The 20,966-nt window shown below is 38.9% G+C and overlaps 1 protein-coding gene across 2 annotated transcripts; it reads left to right on the forward strand.

Moving 5' to 3' along the window:
• Nucleotides 1–1,006: 1,006 nt before the first annotated feature.
• tapt1a (transmembrane anterior posterior transformation 1a) lies at nucleotides 1,007–19,772 on the forward strand. 2 transcript variants are annotated; one of them, XM_017417396.3, is made up of 15 exons: nucleotides 1,007–1,274; nucleotides 2,890–3,020; nucleotides 4,014–4,132; nucleotides 5,865–5,897; nucleotides 8,801–8,963; nucleotides 9,664–9,799; nucleotides 10,189–10,286; nucleotides 10,496–10,565; nucleotides 11,077–11,157; nucleotides 11,828–11,937; nucleotides 12,020–12,079; nucleotides 12,176–12,244; nucleotides 12,392–12,468; nucleotides 14,120–14,289; nucleotides 17,513–19,772. In XM_017417396.3, the coding sequence occupies exons 1-15, from the start codon at nucleotides 1,022–1,024 to the stop codon at nucleotides 17,815–17,817; spliced, it is 1,875 nt and encodes a 624-aa protein (XP_017272885.2). In that variant the 5' UTR covers nucleotides 1,007–1,021; the 3' UTR covers nucleotides 17,818–19,772. The 2 variants fall into 2 exon arrangements, with proteins under 2 accessions (XP_017272885.2, XP_017272887.2); XM_017417398.3 differs by lacking the exon at nucleotides 5,865–5,897.
• The last annotated feature ends 1,194 nt before the right edge of the window (nucleotides 19,773–20,966 follow it).

Raw genomic sequence — 20,966 nt, forward strand, 5'->3', positions numbered from 1 at the left:
GGGAGGCCCAGACATCTCTCTCCACCGCCTCCTGTTCCAGTAGGATCCCAAGGCATTCCCAGGCCTCTCCATCATGTCCTAGGTCTTCCCTGGGGTCTCCTCCCAACTGGACATGCCCGAACCACCTCAACTGGTTCCTTTTGATGTGGAGGAGCAGCGGCTCTACTCCAAGTCCCTTTCAGATAACCAAATGTATCACCCTTTCTCTAAGGCAGAGCCCAGCTACCATGAGGAGAAAACTCATTTCAACCGCCTGCATCCACAAACTTATTCTTTTAGTCACTACTACCCAACGTTTGTGACCATAGGTAAGGGTAGAAAGACTGAAATAATCATCTACAATGAGCTCTGGGTTGATATCTTTAAGATCAGCTTTGAGTTGGACTGAACCAACTCTAAGCAGATGGAGGGGTAGAACGTAGATGGTTTTTTTTTTCCATTTGTACTTAAGAAAGTAAAATTATAATCAACATACTACAATGCTGGGAGTGATAACATATTTAAAAGTCAAAAACAGGGACCAAAACAAGTTTGCACCCCACTTAAAAAAAAAAAAAAAAAAATGGGTGAGCAGCAGCTCCACCTGCTTCAGGCGCCTAGCTGTATTATTATATTAGTAAGTATATTAGTCTTAACGTAGTTTATTGTATTTTTATGGTCTTAAATGTACATTTGCCCATTTTAATCTATAGCTAATATTTAAAAATTCATTTGAATTTTTCAGTTAATGTGTGGGTGCAGTCGTTTTGAATCAGCCGGGTGATGACCTGGGTCGTTAGTGACGAGCGGGAAAGGGAGCGCTCCCTTTTAAATGGAGAGCAAAGGGTTTGCCGATAGGGAGGAAGTGACACCTTAAATCGGGAGTGGCTTATCAGCGCCATGTGAATTTATAGTGTTATTTAAAATAAATGTGCAAAGAACCAGAAATCAACACAAAGCCTGTAATTTATCATATTCAGCTGATTCACTGACCTGGCTGACTCCGCCCACCCAACTAGCCTTTTTGTCAGCTGGGTTGCGAATGGTGCGCAGCCCGTCTGGGGACGACGATCACGTTGCACAGAGCGCGCTGACCACATTAAAGATGGCGGACGTGTCGGGCACCGAGCTGTCAGAAGAGAAAGAAGCCGAAATTGAGCTAAAGAAACGACAAAAACGACCCTGGGAAGACTTGCGCAGGTCGGGTAAGATCGGAATAACTCCGGAGCTGCCAGAGACGCTGGGATTTTACGACATACGTGCTGCCAGGAGGGAGCAGCGCGAGCTACCCGCAGGTAACCGTCAGGTCTCCCCAAACACCGTCCGTTAACCCGCAGCTACAACCGCCAAACAACTTCAAGCTTCTTCAGGGTTCAGTCGACTTCATGCTCATGTTGTCACACCGACACCTGAGCAGCTGCAGTGTTTATGATACTGTTTTCACCCTAAACTGGCTGCAGAAGTAACGTGACAGCTGGGTCGCTTGTTTACAGTCAGCTAGCTTCGTTAAGTAAACAATAATGAACCTTGTGTTCGTCGTCGACACGTTTTTAATCCTCCAACCCCTCTAATTATCTCTTCTGTTATACTGTTATAATATTTACCGGCTGTTCGTGTAACTTTACATTAGCTCCTCCACAGGACTGTGTGCAAAACTTTATGGAGCCACGCTTCGTTTCTTTATTGGTCCAAGCTTCCCGAGGATTTCAGCGACTTTTCCACACCTGTTCACTCTCCCAGAAACTGATGTTTCTTTTCTTTTTTTTTACTGCAAGTGGTTTATTCAAGCATAAAGAAATTATAACACCGTGTGACGGGTATGAAATGGTATTTATTAAAACCTGACATCGATTGATGAATCGAGAAGACACTAGATACTATTTATCTGCAGTAGGCTGTTTTTATGGCGCTGCACAATATATTAATTATTTATTTTCATTGCAATGTCAGTGAGAGTAATATTAATATTGCAAAGGACTGAAAAAAAACATAGACCAATATATTTATGATATATTTGATCAGCCCACAGCTGGTTTAAATGATCCTGTTGACAGAAGACAAAAGTGAAGAAATGTGGCTTTATCGCATTTGAGGTTGTCATTGCAATATTAAACAATAATTTTGCACATTGCACGTGTATTTTATATCGTGCAGTCCTAGTTTTTATGTCTATATTTTTTCAAGTTGCCTAAAGTTTTGAAAAAAAAAAAACTGCACTGATATGCAAAGTTTTTTGCTCATGGCTTTTATTGGTGTTGCAAAAATACTTCTTAATGTCATTCTTTGTAGAAGCAACTAATGAAATGGGACAGGCTGATTGGAACAAAATATCTAAAACCGGAATTTACTTCTCTGCTAAGTTGTCTGTTCTGTGTAAACACCACAGTGGTTTTGATTCAGTCTGTAGGTCGTTAAGAAAGTGAATGAATCATTCATCTGTTGCAAAAACTGGATTAAAGGTGAATAAAACCAACGGCTAAAGCTCCAATAAAAATGTTAAGATTCCCATAAAGCATGGGGATGTACTGCTAAAAACCACTGTAAAGGATTACAAGAAAGTCAGCTTAATGTTAACATATAAGTTGTGATTTTAGAGTATTAGGAATGGGCTCAGATTTATACAGTTTTAGATCAGGCTGCCCAGGTGTTGCATCACCTTCTGTTCCATTTATTAAAAGCTGGTTGATGTTCACTTGGATTTTTACAACAGAATTCACTTTTCTTTTTGTATAATCCCATGATCATTGTTACACTGAATATCAGAACTTTATTTAGCATGTTTTGCTTTTGAAGGGTGCATTCATGAAACGGTTTCTTCTTTTTCACCGCGGTGAAACTCGTTGTGCCGACAGCTCCAGTTGTTGCAGATAATGGCTTTGTGATGACGCCGGTGCCCTATTGTTGTTCCAGATCCGTCGTTGGCGCGCTTCATTTGTACAGAACTCACCAGAGGATACTTCCTGGAACACAATGAGGCGAAGTACACCGAGCGCAGGGAGCGAGTGTACACATGCATGCGTATTCCCAAGGAGCTGGAGAAGGTAACTTACAGTAACGGCCCTGAACTCCTGCCGCCTTCTCTCTTTAGCCGTCTCCACCTGTCTGCTGTTTTCTCTCGCAGAACAGAAAAGATTTTATTACTTTACAGTCTGTTCTTCAACCTCATAAACTCCCTGAGTGTTCTGCACTTAGTACTTATTAAACTGGGAATTAGATCAACTTTATGCTTTCAGATTCCTATTTTTAGGTACAGGAGGAAAAAAACAAAAAACAGATGTGTGCTGATTGTAATTAGCTAAGTTATCCCCAAAATTTAATTTAATTAAATGTAGTTTTTCTAACACAAGACTTTAAACCCCAGTATTAATGTAGACTAAAACATTTTCAGCCTTAATAATGGCAGTAATTAATCATTAATTACTGTGATTGTTAATAATGAATGTAAACATTCATGGCACCCCAGTCATCCACAAAAATGTTTGTTTTTTTTAGTTGTTGTTGTTGCAAGAATCCTTAAAATGTTTTTGTTGTTCATCTTGTTGCCCACTAGGTGGCAGTCTTGAAACATGTCTTAGTTTTTTTTTGGTTCAAGACTTACATTTTGTCATTGATGTTTGTTTTTTTATACATGACAAAGTTTTCTTAATGTTTAATTTTTAATCTGTATAAACCAAGTTTCCTCAATAACCTATGGCATCAATTAAAATCTCTTTTATATTTACATGTGTCTAAATTCAACATGCTGTTTACCTGTTTACTGAAAGTGTTAGGAAGGTTTCTGGATTTAACCCTCTCAGGCTCAAATTAAGTTTTAGTAACAGGAAAAATCAGATATGTTGTTGCAACGCCTGCCTTGAGAGGGTTGAGCCTCTTTTTGTTTTGTTCTGACACATCGACAGTTTCAATTTATTCCCCAGTCAGATAAGAGGATGCAGAGAATGTATAAAACTTTTTAACACGTTACCCATCTGTAATTGTTGTTCCTTGACTCTGACTGACAGTGGGCTGTTGTTGTTGTTGTGCCACTCTTCCAGCTGATGATCTTTGGCTTCTTCCTGTGTGCGGATGCCTTCCTGTACATCTTCACCCTTCTGCCCCTCAGGGTGCTGCTGGCCCTGCTGCGCCTCTTCACCCTGCCGTGCTGTGGCTTCAGGTCAGAGATTAAATATACATACAGCTGTAAACAAAGTGCTTTCTGGATTCAGTGTGGGTCCAACTGAGGTGCATAAAGCTGACTGTCGAGAAGACTCCAAGGCAATATCTCCTTAAAATCATTTTTAAAAAGCCTGAATTCCTATGGTGTAGTAACTCAAATATACTTTTGTATACCAGCATTTGTCTGGGAATCAAACGCCTCATACTAAATGTTGTTATTTCTTAGACTTTTTTAATTATATAAGAACAGCTGAACAGTTTATTATGATTGAATGCAAGAACTTTAGGAGTGTAGGGATGCATTATCCTGAAATATTTAATTACTGGAACAGTACTTTTAGCTGGCTAATAAAATTTAGCCAACAAACTTGTTTCTGCAACCTTATAATATTTCTTTCTCCTGACTGTTTTTGTTTTAAGTGGTGAAGAAATGTGAATAATATGCGTCAAATTTTTGTTTGTGTGTGGAAACGCTACAATAATCGTAAAAAGTTAAGGCCAAGTTTTTGTATCAGGACATAAAGTCATTAGCAGATCATCAAATTATGTAAATAAAAGCTCAGATGAACACGTTACACTATTTTCACTTATTAACAAAACTTAAGTCAGATTGCAGAAGCAGCGTCTGAAACACTAAGTGCATCCTGTTATTCAGTAATCTGTAGAAACATCTTTTCACCCAAAGTTTTAGGGTTTTGTCTACTTTTCAGCTGCTGACAGTGATTTGGACAAACTTTGACTCATTCCTTTTTTTAAAAAAAAATAAAAGCAATCAATTGAAAATTGATATAAACGGTTAATTCTGTTATTTGGGTTCTGTTTGCCTTAAAACGATTGTCCACAAACATTGATTCAGAAGTGGGGTTGAGACGTTCACGGGGTTCTCAGTTTCCTGGTGTGAGTTGCAGAGATGTGCAGTTGTGTTGCTTAAGTTTTGAACATTTTCAAAAACTTTGTGCAGCATCTTTTCTCTCAAAACAGTCACAAAGTCACTGTAGGCATCTCAAGAACTAAATGGCTGTAATTCTGTCAGAAGAGAGTTCCCCTGCAGGAACGATCTTCTGACAGAAAACATTTGAGGCAAATGGTCTGTAATAATTCTTGAAAATCTGCCAGCCTTCATTTTAAAAGTGTACTCTAGCAGAATAAATCATAAACTCTGGCAGCTGGCGAAGTGCGTACGAAGAAAATCGAGGCGGATATGATGTAAGTGGGGGTGGGCAGCAGAACTACGTGCACGGCTTAGAGTAAAGTTTTACAAGCTGGGATTTTCAAAAAGTGTCCAACAGTCACAGCTCAGTGAAATGCGACCTGTAGCAGCAGCTGCTTGTTACTTACCCTCCTAATTTCTGTAGATATGTCTTATATTTTTATTAAAATGATTGGTGTACTTACTTTTGATGCTGACTCGATACAGTTCAAGCATAAATGACTAAATACCAGGTGTCAGAATGACATAAAATTCTGTTGTGATCCCTCCACTGAAAGATGATAAGATTTCTAATAAAAATGGGTTTGAGCTTGAATGATAATATCTTCAGAAAACAAGATGCCAGTTTAGTACCAATACTCTAATATACAGTACCTAATAACGTCAGTAGCAGTCTGTTGGGGTATGTGTGTGTGAAGAGTTCCCTTAACGTGAAAAAAGGTGGATTATTTCTCCTAACCTTTGCCGTGGGCACTGTCTCCTCCTGCCTGACTCTTCCCTTACCTTCCTCCCCCTGCAGGGCTCACACATGCCCCTACTGCAGAAGAAGCAGGTACGCTCCCACAAGCCCCCTGGGCCTTCATAAACATTATGGCTGTCCCGAGTTGGACCCCCCCACGTCAGTTCACCAGTCTCCATTCATCTCCATTTTGTTTGTTAATGTACAGCTTGGCACCACACACCATGTTCCAGCCGTCAGCGTAAAACTGCCACGTTAGTCCCACACAGGTTTTGTTTCAGACCACCCCAGTGAAGAACTGCTGAGCTTGCATGATCGTTGTCGTCACTGTGTTAATGTCAGTGATCCAGCTACAAGGTCTCAGTCCAGAGGGCTCTGTGCTGCACGGCTCTTTACACCAGTCTGTGGTTCAGTTGTATTCTGTGGCACCTACAACCCTTTTCAACTTTGTTTCATGCTGATGAGGTGTGAAGTGGACACAGTCAAGGCTACTCCAAATACAGCACACAACTGAATGTGGTCACATTATATTCATTTGTGTCAGCGAGCTGGTGCTTGCAGAGTGGAGATGGTTCGAGCGGGGGGACGTTAGCAGCTGCAGCAGCTTTGGATGCAGACAGCGGTGTGCTCAGAATGAGATGTTGTGAAGGTCTCTCTGTGTCAGCAGCTTAATGTTCTGAATGCTAAAGCTTCCTTTTAATCCCTGCACACATTCGGAAGAGAGTTGAAACATCGCTGATTAAAACTGAAATAATTCAGTCAACAAATAATGTACAGAATTTTTTTCTCATTTGTTAAAATGTATTTATTGATTTGAAACTCGTATTCATAGACGTTACCTTCAGCTCTGGTATTTTTAATGGGCACTGTGTTTGTTTTCTGTCATTTATAATTCAGCCAGTCATTGAGATACTTGGAAAAAATGGTGACAAAATGAAGTTAGAAAAAGTTGCAGATACAACCTCAATTCCAAAAAGTACGGACGTTTTGAAAATTGTAAACAAAAACAGAAAGCAATGACTTGCAAATTTCATAAACTCATATTTTATTCATGATGTAACATAGTAAACACTGTCCCAACTCTTTTGGAATTAGGTTATAATTGTCGAATATCAAATGCCTCTCAGCAATTGTCTGTTTGCAATCCATATTATCAACTGCTGGAGCACTTTTTATCTTGTTAAAATAGACTTGTGCTTTTCAGTCTCTTATAATGAAAGGAAAATGTGGGAGGAAATATTCAGAAAGGATTAATGTTGATGTTTGAATCGTTTGTTGCCATTTTGTAACAGTTCTGTATTTTGTATGTAAATCCGTTCACATGTGACCACTGGATGGCGCCGTTGTCTCAGGAAAGCAAACATAAGAAATTCAGATAACAAAAGAAACATCTGTCCTATATTTGCGATATTTTATTGGCATCTTTGTGTTTGTGATATGACCCGGGAAACCATTTGGAGTAATGTTATTTTTGTGGGTTCACTATGAGTGCAATCTTTGCCTCTAATAATATGGGATGTAAAAAGCCCAGGCCTTCTTTTTGTGCCTTGTCTTCCCTCTTTTCTCAGCTGCACATTGGTTAAAATAAATAAGTTTTGAGTTTTACATGAACTCAAAGCTGAAGCTGTTTTTCCTCCACGTATCTGAATCCCCCCATTTTTTGTTTTAAATAACTGCCACGCAAATTAATGAAGGTAATGGTGGATGTTTGAGTAGTTTAAAAGTTGCCATTTGTGATAAGATGGTGACGTATTAGGGATGTAGTAGAAGACAGTTGAGTAGCATTTGTTTAATTTGTAGAAAAGAGCAACAGATGTAATTCAGAAGACAGCTTCCCTCATGCTTTAATAGTTGGATCATAAGACCAACATCGATCTTAAGATGCTTTTTTTCCTCCATTGTGGAAATTGTTTGTAAGGTCAGATAGTTGATATATGAGTGCAGGCAGTGAGAGGACAAAAAGTAATTTAACTCCAGTAGTACTCTGTTTGAACACATACAAACTAAATACATGTGATGAGGAAAATATGCAGAAATAGTTGAAATTAAGCTCTTTTCTGCTCGTCCCAGTCATCCTTGTCATCACCAGTCCTATGGATTTGTCAGCCCTTCTCAGAACTTGCCCCAGAGCTGAAAATGCCAACCGCAGCTATTAAAAGTATAAGCTGCATGTTTGACACACTATTACCCCTCAGATACACGCTTTGCTGTTTCTTCAGCCCCTGACAGCTGATGCTTGTGTGTTTTCTATTTTAGTCATTTCTGTCCAGAATTTTGAATCTAGTTTTATAACATAATTGACATTTTAATAATGATGAAAGCTGAGAGAGTAAGTAATCACGTGTGTGCTGTGTGGTCTGTTTGATAGAAAACATGGATTAAATCTTATACGAGTAGTTTTAATAGGAGAAACACACTGGAAAACACAGAGCTTTATTAAAAATAAGATAAACCTTATGAATGAGATAAACATGGTATAAGGGAGATACAATCTTTAATATGTCATATTGTACTTTTTGTTATCTCCCCTTGTTGCCTTTTTTCTTTTTGTGGTTCGTCTCATTTTGAACAGAAATTAATTATTTTCCTGTGTGTGTTATCCTGCTGTTTCATCTTTTGTGATGGAAATCAGAGATCACTCAGCTTGAGTAACCAGAGGTAATAAGTACGGCTGGACTAGATAAAAAAGCAAAAAACAAAAAGAAAATAACCTGCTGTCTCACTGTGCGCCACAGAGTCGATGCGTTAATGAAGCCCAGATGTGTGCATGATGCTGCAGATGCCTTCATGTTCATACTGAGAAAAATGTGCATATTTGTTCCCATGCCCTCCTTACTGATGTAAACCCATTTTCTCTTGTGCATGTTAAGTACTGTGAGATATAAAGCAGCTTGTTCCTCAGCATGCAACAATGCATTCAGTAACACAAGCCTGTGTGTCAGTACAGATACTATAGGTTGACTCGTCTGAGTGCGTTCTTGTTTGTGTGTGAACAGCGGGACGCGACTGCTGCAGCCAGCACAAGTGTGCGATATGCTGAAGGGCCTGATCCTGGTGCTGTGCTTCTCCATGACGCACTACGTCGACTACTCCATGATGTACCACCTGATCAGAGGACAGTCTGTTATCAAACTATATATCATCTACAACATGCTAGAGGTACGCCACACTTCTGACCGGAGCTGATGCTGGTTTATGCTTCTGATGGGTTATTTATACACTCTCCTCAGGCTTGCAGTAATGTCTTGCAATGATGTTCGATTTGAATTCACACAGTGCACAGATTTTCCATGTTTTCCAGTTTTGTTCATGAAAACCATATGCTATATTTTGATACAGTGAAAACAGTAATAATTTGGTCTTTAATCTACTCATATCGTTTAATCTAACCCTCTGATTGTCTTGTTTTGTGCCCCACTGAAGCCCTAATGCAGCAGCAGCAGTCCCCAACCTTTTTTTAATCAAGGACTACTTTTATATAAGACTTACCTATTTTACAAAGTTTCCCACAAACTAGTGAGGAAAAAGAAGTTCTTCTGTATTTTTAGTCATTTTTTGATCGACCTAGCTTGTACGTTTGCTGGTATATGAAAAATAACTGCAGGAAAGAGGCCCAAACAGAAGAGGTCATTTTTCAAAATAAAATACTCTGCAGACCAATGTGCTGTATATAAAGACATTAAAGATATAGATTTTTTTTAAAGAAAAGTGTTTTTCTGTTTCTGTGCAGCCCAGTACCAAAGGATCCATGCCTGAATGACTGAATCAATACTTCAGCTGATTAAACCATGAATGTTTTATATATTATTTTTTAAAAGGTCTTAAATTGGAATCCAACATTTTTCTTTTTTCTTGTAAGGTTGCAGATCGCCTCATCTCATCCTTCGGTCAAGACATTCTGGATGCTCTTTACTGGACGGCCACTGAACCCAAAGAACGCAAAAGAGACAGTATAGGAGTCATCCCGCACTTCGTCATGGCTGTCTGTTATGTCTGTATCCTTCGGTTTTAACTTTTTCATTTTAAACCAAGTTTGGAAGGAGGCTGAGGTATAGTTTGAGGATAGTATTGAGCAAATCTCTTTCTTTTGTGTGTTTTTTTAAAATTATTATTTATTTGGGGGCTTTTGTGCTCTCTGTTGGAGTAAGAGTGATACATGTTGGTGTTAACAAATATTTTATTATAACATTTATGTCTAGATTTCTCTGTTTTACCTTTCATTTAAATATAAGTCTGAAGACCAGTGTAGGAGGTCTGGAGACCACACTGTTTTTATTCAGCTCAAGCGTACATGTTGCTTGGTTTCAGTGTGTTTTATCTGAGTGTAACACCGTGATGGAGGAGTTTTTCACACCGGTTGATTTCCTGAGTATTTGTTGTTCAGTCTTACACGCCATCCTCATCATGGTGCAAGCCTCCACTCTTAATGTTGCCTTCAACTCCCACAACAAGTCCCTGCTAACCATCATGATGTCCAACAATGTTAGTACACACACACACACACGCACACACTGATACCAACTATGTGTCTGTGAACCACAATATTCAAATGTAGAACAAGTTTTCAGATATTCTGCACCTTAGAAGCTGCATGCCGGTGATGAAATGTTACCATTGCAGCTGCAACATAATGATCTTTTGTAGTATTCACATCATAAATATCAAAACTGCCTGTTTTTTTATTCACACAGTTTGTGGAGATCAAAGGCAGTGTGTTCAAGAAGTTTGAGAAGAACAACTTATTTCAGATGTCCAACAGTGGTAAGATATTTATTACTGTATCCAAATCCCAAAATGTTATTTATCTTTAAAAAAAAACATTCAGACAGTGAGTGTTTTAGGTTAAACAGATCCAGTTGTCCCACAAGTTACAACTGAGAAAAAGTGTGAATTTTCTGTAAAGAACATAAACAACTTTTTTAACATGGTCAGTCTTAATGTTTGACACTAAACTATAACAATAAAAAGCAAAATTCGTCTCTTTACTGGGGAGATCATTTGTATCTTAAAAAAAAGCTATTGTTATGACAAACATTTGCAGCCACTGCCTTTAAATAAAATTAGATGTTTTTTTTTATTATTAAAATGTTCTAGAAAATGCTCCCATAACTGTAACCCGGAAACAAAACTGCTTTAATTTGAGTTTTTAATCTGGCATCCCTCAGCAAAATAAACTGAAAAGTGTATAAAACTGTTTACACTAAGATAGAAAAAAAACATGATTTTTATATAGACTGAAAGAACTCATTTAGTTGTTTTTTTTGTCCTGCAGATATCAAAGAACGGTTCACCAGCTACGTTCTCCTCCTCATCGTGTGTCTCAGGAATATGGAGCAGTTCTCATGGAATCTAGGTAATAATCTATCGAATGGTTTGCTGAACCAGTTGTTGAAAGTTAAAGAAATTGCAGTGCTTCAGTCCCAGCAGTGAGCTCAGTGCTTGCCATGGCAGAAATTCAGACAGAAATGCTGAGCAGCTCTGTCTTGTTACTGTTCTACTGACCCAGTGAATCACCTTGGGGAAGTTTTTGTTTCCAGCAACCCTCAGTCAACAAGACAGAGTCAGGGATGAGAGCTGGGCGTTTCTGTTTGACAACTCTTTGAAAACAGTCAGCTCTTTTCTGCCGGTCTCAAAAACAAACGCCGAGCCTGTCAGCTTCAGTCTTTACACTGATGTATTCCAGCAGGAGTGGAGCCTTTTACCAAACAGGGATGAAAATCACAAGATGTATCCATCATGTTGAAGGGCTGGTGTTTGCACCAAGGATCTGTTTCAACCTCCTTAATGATGAAATGTTTTCTCATTTTTTTAATCGATATGTATTGAGCCTTGTGGTGGATATTTTTAATAACTTTCTGGCATTTCACGACGACAAGAAAATTTAAAATGGATTAAAATGTAATGATAGGGGGTGGAAATTCTCAACAGAAACCTTGTATATAAAGTGTGATGAGCAGTTTTCTTTAAAACATTTGCAGAGAAACTTGACTTTGATGGTAACTCCACCAAACTTCCTCCCTCAGACCACCTGTTGGTGTTGATACCTGATGTTCTCATGGTCGTCATCTCCGAAGTTGTTGTTGACATCATCAAACACGCATTCATCACAAAGTTTAACGACATCACTGCAGACGTAAGAGACCAATCATTCGTTCATCGTGTAACATTTCTATTCGGTGCTTTCTCCAGCGTGTTTAATGCTGTTTCTCTTCCAGGTGTACAGCGAATACAGAGCCAGTCTGGCCTTTGATCTCGTCAGCAGTCGACAAAAAAATGTAAGCGACTCGCTGATATTTTTCTTTTTTCAGCACATTGAGTGTAAAAGATCATTCGTGTGCAGCTAATAGATTGAGTTCTGTCTGTGACTGCAGGCCTACACGGACTACAGTGACTCTGTGGCCCGGAGGATGGGCTTCATCCCGCTGCCGTTGGCTGTTCTGGTAAGAACCTGCTGCTCTTCAGGAAGTAAATGCAAAAATCTTAGCAGCAATCTGAAAATAAATACCTTTTTTGGCTTTTAGTATTCAAATAGGAATTTCTTGTTTTAAAGAAAATAAAAAAAATGTCTTCCTTTTTTGTTTTTGCAGCTTATCCGAGTGGTGATGAGTTCAGTGAAGGTGCAAGGAGCTCTATCTTACACATGTGTGTTCATCTTTTACCTCGGGTAAGCCTTCAGCCTTTCAGCACTAATTATTCAGCCTTGTTTTAGTTGCCGAACATCCAAACTGAGTGAGATCCTAAACCCCGGATTACCGGCCGTACTGAACCGAAAATAACATTATTATTTGAACACGTGTAGCAAGATTTATAGTCTCACTGTCAAAAGTAGTTCAAGATAAAACATTTTTCATCTATTTTGTGGTGCATGTTGTTCACAATAATGGGATGCTAAATGTCCTCATTTAACTTTCTGATCAGAATCTTCATATTTTTTAAATATTTTGATAAACTTTAACTGCGTAAAAATGAATTGTAATGTCTTTTTGAATTCGGTTTAGGATGCAGACATGCTTTCTGAGCCTCATAAGTATCCATTAGCTGATGCAGGCAGCTTTGTAAACACACAGATTCACACACTTATATAAGCATTAACACCGAGCCTTTACATTCACCCATGTTTACTGCTGATAGCTTCTCTTAGTCTGTTTTGCCAGATCCCACTGGGCTCGTACTACTGAAAAACTCCCTTCAGGGGGGAGGAACACAATGTTGTCATCTCTGGTGCCATCTCTGGCCTTCCCTTGTTTCTGATTTAAAAATAGCTCTGGTCTGAACATACTGCTGCGCCTTGGCAAAGATTCAGCTGACAAATGTCCTGTCACAGCGAGCAGTGGTCCACAGACCCAAAAGTGTCCATCTCCCACTCGTCACACTGACAGCCTGAGCTTTACAGAAATGCCCACAAACACAAAATGACCGAGCTCATCTATATCCGGGCAGAAGTGGTGGGACCTAAATGGTGATTCAGAACTGGAGAGCATTTGTTGCCCCTTTTTTATCTGAATGCTGTAAAACTTTGATATCTGAGATCTAAACATCAAAGCAAGGTATTCAAAGAGGCTTTTTAAGTTCAGGTGTTTTATCTGTCATTTCAGCTAAACTTAAAAACACACTGGAACCGTACATTCAATCAGGATGTGGATGAAAATTTTAATTATGGAACAGAAACTTTATGCAGCTTCAAGAAATATTACAGTTAAATGCTAAAAAACTGGTTAGTGATCATCAGGATTAAAGTCAGGAAGACTTTGCAATGAGTTCTTTGTTTACCTTGAGTGTGGACCCACATTTCAGAATTGCATTCAGTACATTTGGGAAACTACTGGAGTAAACTTTTTCAAACGTCACCATTTATATAGTTCAGGATCCCCTTTTGTGTTTGATTTCATACTTTCTGGATTTCAGCCTTTAATTTGATTGAATGTAATGTGTAGGCTCCTCCCCCTCCCTGTCTGCTGTGAATTGGGAGGTTGTAACCATGGCAACTGTAACGCTGACGCTGATTGACAGTATTTGTTGTGTAAAGCTTTCGTCTCCGATAGTTTGCTGTCATTCAGGCACCGTGCATTTTTGTAAATTGTATGAGGAGCCAGAGGGTTCTGACAACCGGCATTATCAGAGCACAATGACAGTTCCAACAAATGTTACCGTTTTTTGATAAGATCCAAGTTATCTAAATCTAAATCTGCTTTATTTCAGAGCTATAAATACCATTAATTGGTCTTTATACAGAGTTTTATTTTTGCATGTTGAGCTTTGTTGCTTGATAAGTAAAAAAATGTTTTCTTCTTTACTATTGTCGTCTCCCGCTGCAGGCTGGTAACGCTGAAAGTGTTGAACAGCATTGTGCTGCTGGGGAAGTCGTGCGTTTACGTCAAGAGAGCCAACATGGAGGACAAACTGTTTGAGAAGCCCTCGACTGCTCCATCATCCTCTGCGAAAAGTCCCAACAAAGGTGATGCAGGCAGATGTACTAAACCTTCAGGTAAAACCACACAACTAGCATCAAAACAATCTTCCGTTTTTCAGCAACGATCTTCATATGTTAGGTTTGTTTCAACATTGAATGAAACCAATTGTTAACATAACAGCATAATGCACATTTAGCCATCTCCAGATGTTATTGAGACAAATGCTACAACTTGAAATCATTGTGATTTGTCAGAACTGTGTAAAATATACTTTTACTTGTTGTCATAAAAATTTAAAAAGGATGTTTGAGGCACCGAGCCCTTCTTCAGACAACTACATGTCTCCATCTTTAAATATCCACTCTCTATTGAATGTGAGAGATCACATTGGTTCAGAAACGCATAAATAAATACATATCTGTGTGAAAATACACATTATCAAAAACAATTACGTCACTGAAATGCACATTACACATCAAAACTGTGCCGTTATGGGTTAAACGTCGTGTTTAAAAAGAACTATTCTGAGTTTGTGGGAAATCCTCGGTCTGGATGCCAGAACTACTTTGGCGTTTACCTCAAGCTTCACCTGCTGCTCCGCTGGATTCACTGCACAATTATGTCCATTTGCCCGTTTTTTGCCTTTAAAGCGCTCTGCATCCACAGAACGCCGAGCGCTGCCATCTGTCTGTGCAGCAGGTTATTGTCCAGAGAGCAGAGACGGATAATGAGTCGTTTCACATGAGCCACCTCGAGCTCCACGCTGGTGAACTTTATATTAAAACTCACAAATATTCAGAGATGAAGAGGGAAACTCGGCAGTCACACAATATGTGACTTTAAGAACTGCACAAAAAACATTTCTCCTCATGTAAAACAAACACAAATAATACTCAATAATCCACAAATTGATCCATCAAAAGGAAATTTAATGACTATTTAAAAACATATTTAAAATGATTACCCAGATGGTTATAAACCAAGCAATGGAATAAAATGTATTTGGCAGATTAATTAATAACTAAATAACCAAAAGGACTAATAAAAGAATGGCGAAGCAGATTTAGCTGTTTTAAATTCTTAGAAGGCTGATTTGGTGAAAACAGGTTGGTAATCATGCAGGTAAAGTTTTTCTGCTGGGAGAGACAGAACATTTAGAGTTCACATGGATAAATACACTCCAGCCAAAATATTACAGATATTTTTAAAAACAAATTATTCCTTTCTTTCTTATAAATGGTCATTTACGTCATCACCTGTTACAGCCAACAGGACAGAGTTGACATCTGGATAGAAAGATTAGAAAACACACTGAATGTTTCTTTTATTTTTATTTTTCTTTGACGTCACATTTTACTTTGTGCTGAACTGACGTTCAGCTCACTCAGTCACCTTCTGTCCTCACCTCAGTGAAAAGCTTTCAAGTTCTTGTTTTTTGACAGGAATAAAACGGCTCGATTTATTTTTCCATCCTCAGAGTAGAACCCAAACTGCTCCTCAGCCCGAACGCCGGTTTTATCAGTGTACAGTAAGAACAAAATGGTTTAGACTTTAGATTGTGTTAAATTCGACTCAACCGTTCTTTATTTTCTGCTGCAGTTTTTATCTTCACAACATGAATGAGCTGCTCATCATGTTGCCCTGATGTGAACTGTGTGTATTTAAAGTTGTTTTGTGTGAACACAGAGGTGTTTAACACTGTTTACAGACAGAATTTAGTTTTAAATCAGATCTTTACATTTAAAGGTCTAATTTTAGTAGTTTTTCTGTCTGATCAGTGACAGATGGATACGAATAATACAAGGATATAAACAGATCATGGTAGTAGTTTGTTATTGAGTGAGTAATACTAAAGTAAACTCTTTCAAACTGCACCATTGGATATAATTCAGGATAACCTTTTCTATGTTTGATTTCATACTTTGCAGTAAGTAATAGTATTTACATCAGGCTTAGTTGTGTTGTCTTTATTTTAAGCTCTGGACAGATTTTATTTAGTGGAAGAAGGCCAAAAATGAGTCGCTGACCCTTGATTTCGAGGAACACCTCACTGGTGTACAGCTCGTTGAGATTATTCTGTTGTTTAGATTAGCTTCCATTATTCTTTTTCTCAGATGGTAACATTTTCTGATAAATGACTTTAACCTTTAGCTGCTCTGAAAGTTCACTGAAGTCAACACGGAGCAGAGACGGCTCCGAGGTGCAAAGACAAACTCTTCACTGCTTCAACACTGAATTATTTAGGAAGAACTGGCTTTTTTTTCTATTTGTATAGCCTCAGTTTGATTTAAAAGTACAGTAGTTTAAATGCTTTACTCAAACAGACAATATACTGATAGTCTGACAGCCTGAAGCGATGCAGCGGCCTCTGTGGACAATCCTCTTATTATACAGGATTACTTCCCTCAGTTCTCTATTATATGATGAATTATGCTGTTTGTTCTGTGATTGATTTCCTAGTGTAACTGTTTTCAGTGCTCTCCAACTGAAAAAGACCCTGCAGGGTTTTTTTTTTGACACGATGCGGTGGTTTGTAATGAGATCTGCGCTGTTCCTTTGGATTATATCACAAATATTCTGCATCTTGTTTGCTCAAATGTGAACAAAACAACCGATAACAGCAGTAATTCTCTGTTTTGTGAACTACAAGCAGATTGATGCTCGATGAGTCTTGGTTGCCTGGAAACAAGAACCCCGTACCGAGTCTGTAGTCTCGCTGCGTTCTCTGCTTCTAATATTTATGCAGAACAAAGTTGCCTCACCTTCTGACTGCAGCTCCACAGACATCAGAATCCTTTCAGTGATAAAAAGGATTCAGGTGTTTTCTTTTTCCAGTAATACAAAGAAAATCATGTAAGTAAAAAAGAACTTAGTTACTGTTGAATTCATCAGTAATATTTATTAATAATAATAAGGCAAAGTCATGATAACCAGCCAAAAACAAAATCTGCACTATAGTTTTCTCATTCTAATGGTTTAATGTCTTTTAAATAAATAGTTGTGAGCAAAATTTGTTCACTTCATTTCCACCTGAACATCTCCTTCACTCTACACTTGTCCGATTCCGCCATATTTGTTTGCGTACCCAATCTACAACCAGCCTAACGTAGGTCAGTCACGTGACTCAAGGTTCCGTATGCTTTTTGGCAGGTGCTTTGTTTACTTTGAGTGTGGACCTGCATTTCAGAGCTGCATATCAATACATCTGGAAAACCGGAGTACATTCTTTCAAACTGCACCTTTTTATGTTGGATTTCATACTTTGTGATGGAAACTGTGTATTTCTTTGTCATTTAGGTGAATCCAAAGTGGATCAGATTCCGGCCACCCCCTGCAGCCCACCTTCATCCTCTTCCTCCTCTGTGACCACGCAGCCAGCCCCCAGGACTGATCTGTTCCCTCCCCCGTCCACCCAAGCCTCGTCCACGACACCAGCTGGTCCTCCTCCCTCTGCAGGATCTCCGCCTGAATCTGAACCATCTGAACCCTCACAGCCAAAGGAAGAGGAGGTGCCCGAAGCCTCAGAGACGAAGCTCAGACCTCCGAAAAAAGACCTGCTGGAGATCGACCGCTTCACAATCTGTGGGAACCGAATCGACTGATCAGCAGCAGCAGCAGCTGATCTCATCACTCAGGAAGGACAGAGAGCCAAGGCTCACTGGCTGACCCCTCCCAGCAGGAAGCTGAGTATTTATTAAAGTCAGTGGGAATACAGGAAGTTATTGTGAACATGGACACAGAGCGTCAGACACTTCTGCTGTTGGTGACGCCTGAAGTTGAGAAGTTTGACAAAGAAAACTTCAGGTGGCTGTTAAACAGCAGGAGACAGAAAGTGTGAGTGTGGCAGCAGAGTTGTTGAGATGAGCTGCCGTGTGTCGGGATGTGTGAATGTGTGTGTTGACAGGGTTTTGTGTGAAGGCTGAGAATCCTTGTGTGTGTGTGTGTGTGTGTGAGACAGCACAAAAGCACTTCGTGTACGAGCAGCTGTGGGACCAGAAGGAGATAAGTTTAACTCAGCAGCAGGAAAACAAACTCCAGAAGTTTCTTTTTTCACAGAAAATCAACAACAAGGTACCGAGCTTTATCAACAGATCAGTTCACAAAACCAACTAATTCATTTAGACACTTTAGGAGTGTCTAAATGACACTTTAGGAGTGAAGGATTTTAAATATGTGGCTCCCATCTCAAAAAAATCACAACTTTCAGAGTGGAACATGAAGGCGGAATTTCTTTTTAAAACCTTGACATGTATGTTTGTTTATTCCGAATAATTAAATAAAATGACATTTTGGGTATTTAAATTATTTAGGGAAACTACAACACGTGGCTGCCAACATAAAATGTGAAGTTTGTCAAAAATTTTCTATCAGAGTCGCTCCTCGGTGCATTATCGGCTCAGTTTAGTCCTGGTGAAAACATGGTGTTAGAAACAATATTTAAAAAGAAGATAATATCACATTTTAACTAATGGCCTTAAAGAAGAGCTTTTTGTTTACACAGCTATTAGATAAAGTGATCTGCAGCTCGCTCTGCGCCCTCAGCCATGTGGACCTGCTGACCTCAGCTGTTTCTGTCAGCCGCTGACAGCTGAATGCAGAGTTTAAACATCACCTTCCTTCCTTTTTACTTTTAGAATGTCAAAACACATCAGTAAGTGATTATTTGGTATATAATAATAATTTTAAAAGCAGTTAATCGTTCTAACAGGGTACAGTGAGTGAGACGCCTCTCTGAGATGTTCCACGTCTCGTTTTGATGCAGGAAGGGTGTTTAAATAAGGGCGTGTTTCACTCAGCTGATGCCTTCATGTGGACGTTCTTAGAGTGTTAAAAGCAATATTTCCTCAACAAAATGCCTTCTTTGCATGTTCGTGTTAAAAACCGATGATTTTACCGACATTAGAAAGTTATTCAGAACTCTATTTTAATGTGATGGAAAAAAAAACAATGTATACGGAACATAAAAGATCAGTTAGCAGTTTGTAAATAAAAAAATAAAATTTTTTACATTTGAACGTTTAGTTCCATCAGAACTCAGTTTTGTTTAAATTTGCTAAATCAAGTAGTGATAATAAATACTCTGGTTAATTTGTAAAGTAAAAAGAAGTTGTGCAGAACTGTCGGCTCATTAAACTGAGCAGGACCACGTCTGTCCTCGTTGTCCACTTCACTTGGGAACAAACCGTAAACTAAGAAGGAACATGTTTATATTGTTTACAGCAAATCAGCTGCTGCTCGGTTCTGTTCTGAAGAGGAATTCTTCATTTTGTCCATTACTGTTGTAATAAAGAAGATGGTTCTTTTTTTTGGAACCTGCAAAGTTCTGATGATATTTGTTGTACTTGGAACACGGTTCTCGGTGAGGTCAGAGGTCAGCCGGGTTTGATTTGGTTCTCACTCACTGAACCAGAACTGGTCCCAGATCAGCAGAACAAGCGAAGACGGTTCTCCTGTCCGGACCACTGCCGGCTCTGTTCCATCCGGTTAAATATTAATTAATTCTTATCAAGATTGTTGTATAAAATCTTTTTGGAATAATAAATATTGTTTTTCCTAATGTGTTGTTTTAAAATAACCCTGAGCATCACAAGAATTATTCAGTCACTTTTTCTATTTAAAAAAAAAAGGTATAATATAGCTCTGGTTTTATTTCTATATTTCTTTCAGGACCTTTTCAGGCACTGTTCAACTGCGGGACATATTTCTTGTTTTAGATGTTCTATCTTTTCTTCCAGTTTATTTATTTTCTTAACACTATGCTAAAAAAAGCAGATTTTTAAGCTAATAGCTCTTTGGGCGTCATCTCATGTATGCAGACATATTTTCTGCTTGTCAAACCCACTGTTTTTATTTTCCCCACTAAAAGAAATTTAAATTATTTTTTTAAATATTGAAGAACATTTCACATTTATCCTTTGAGTAAGATGCCCTTTTTCTGCCTAAGTTATTTATAGGTCGAGGTTGACTTAGGAAAACTTTTCAGGATGTGGAAAAAGAAACAAACTGGAGAACTATTAAGAGAAGAACAGTTCTGTTTTATGAGGCAAAATATTTAAAAAATGAGGACTGGAGCAAAACTTCTCTACACATTACATATAAATGTATTCAGAATCTAGATGAATAAGTTGTAAAAACAGATTTTGACTGTACTGAGGGCATCCTTTTGGACATTATAATGAATCCTTCCTGTGAGTCGGGCTCTGCTCCACCTGTGACCTCACCTGTGTCTGTTTGGGAGCAAAGGTCATGCGAAGTAAATCTGCAGCAGCCTTTCTCAGAGGGATAAGCTCCTTACTCTGCTGAGAGCCGAGCCGAGCCGAGCTGCAGGAACGACGGCAGGTGTGGCAGGAGGTTACCTGGATGGAGTTCAGCTCAGCAGGCGGCGTTTGAGGCTAAATCTGACACCGGTTCAGGAAAGAGGTTAACACAAAAAGAAATGAGATGCATACAAGAAAGTGACAACATAAACTGTGTCTAACAGAGTTTTCCACATACAGGAAATGTTAAACCACTGATTTCTTTTATTTTATGCAGTTTAAAACTGAATATTTTTAGCTAAAACCAGAAACTATTTGAACGTTTGTGAAGAAAGGTGCTCACAGTCGGCAATCAAAGGTTTCTAAACAGGAGTCCCCTGTGTCTCCAGGAGCCGCAGGGCCCCCGGCGCTCCACAGAGAGGACAAAGACCTTATTGTGCAGAACCACCTGATTGGACCACCACTGTACAGAACACCGCAGGTATCCTCTGTCT

The sequence above is a fragment of the Kryptolebias marmoratus genome, linkage group LG9, assembly GCF_001649575.2.
Source record: "Kryptolebias marmoratus isolate JLee-2015 linkage group LG9, ASM164957v2, whole genome shotgun sequence".
Taxonomy (NCBI): domain Eukaryota; kingdom Metazoa; phylum Chordata; class Actinopteri; order Cyprinodontiformes; family Rivulidae; genus Kryptolebias; species Kryptolebias marmoratus.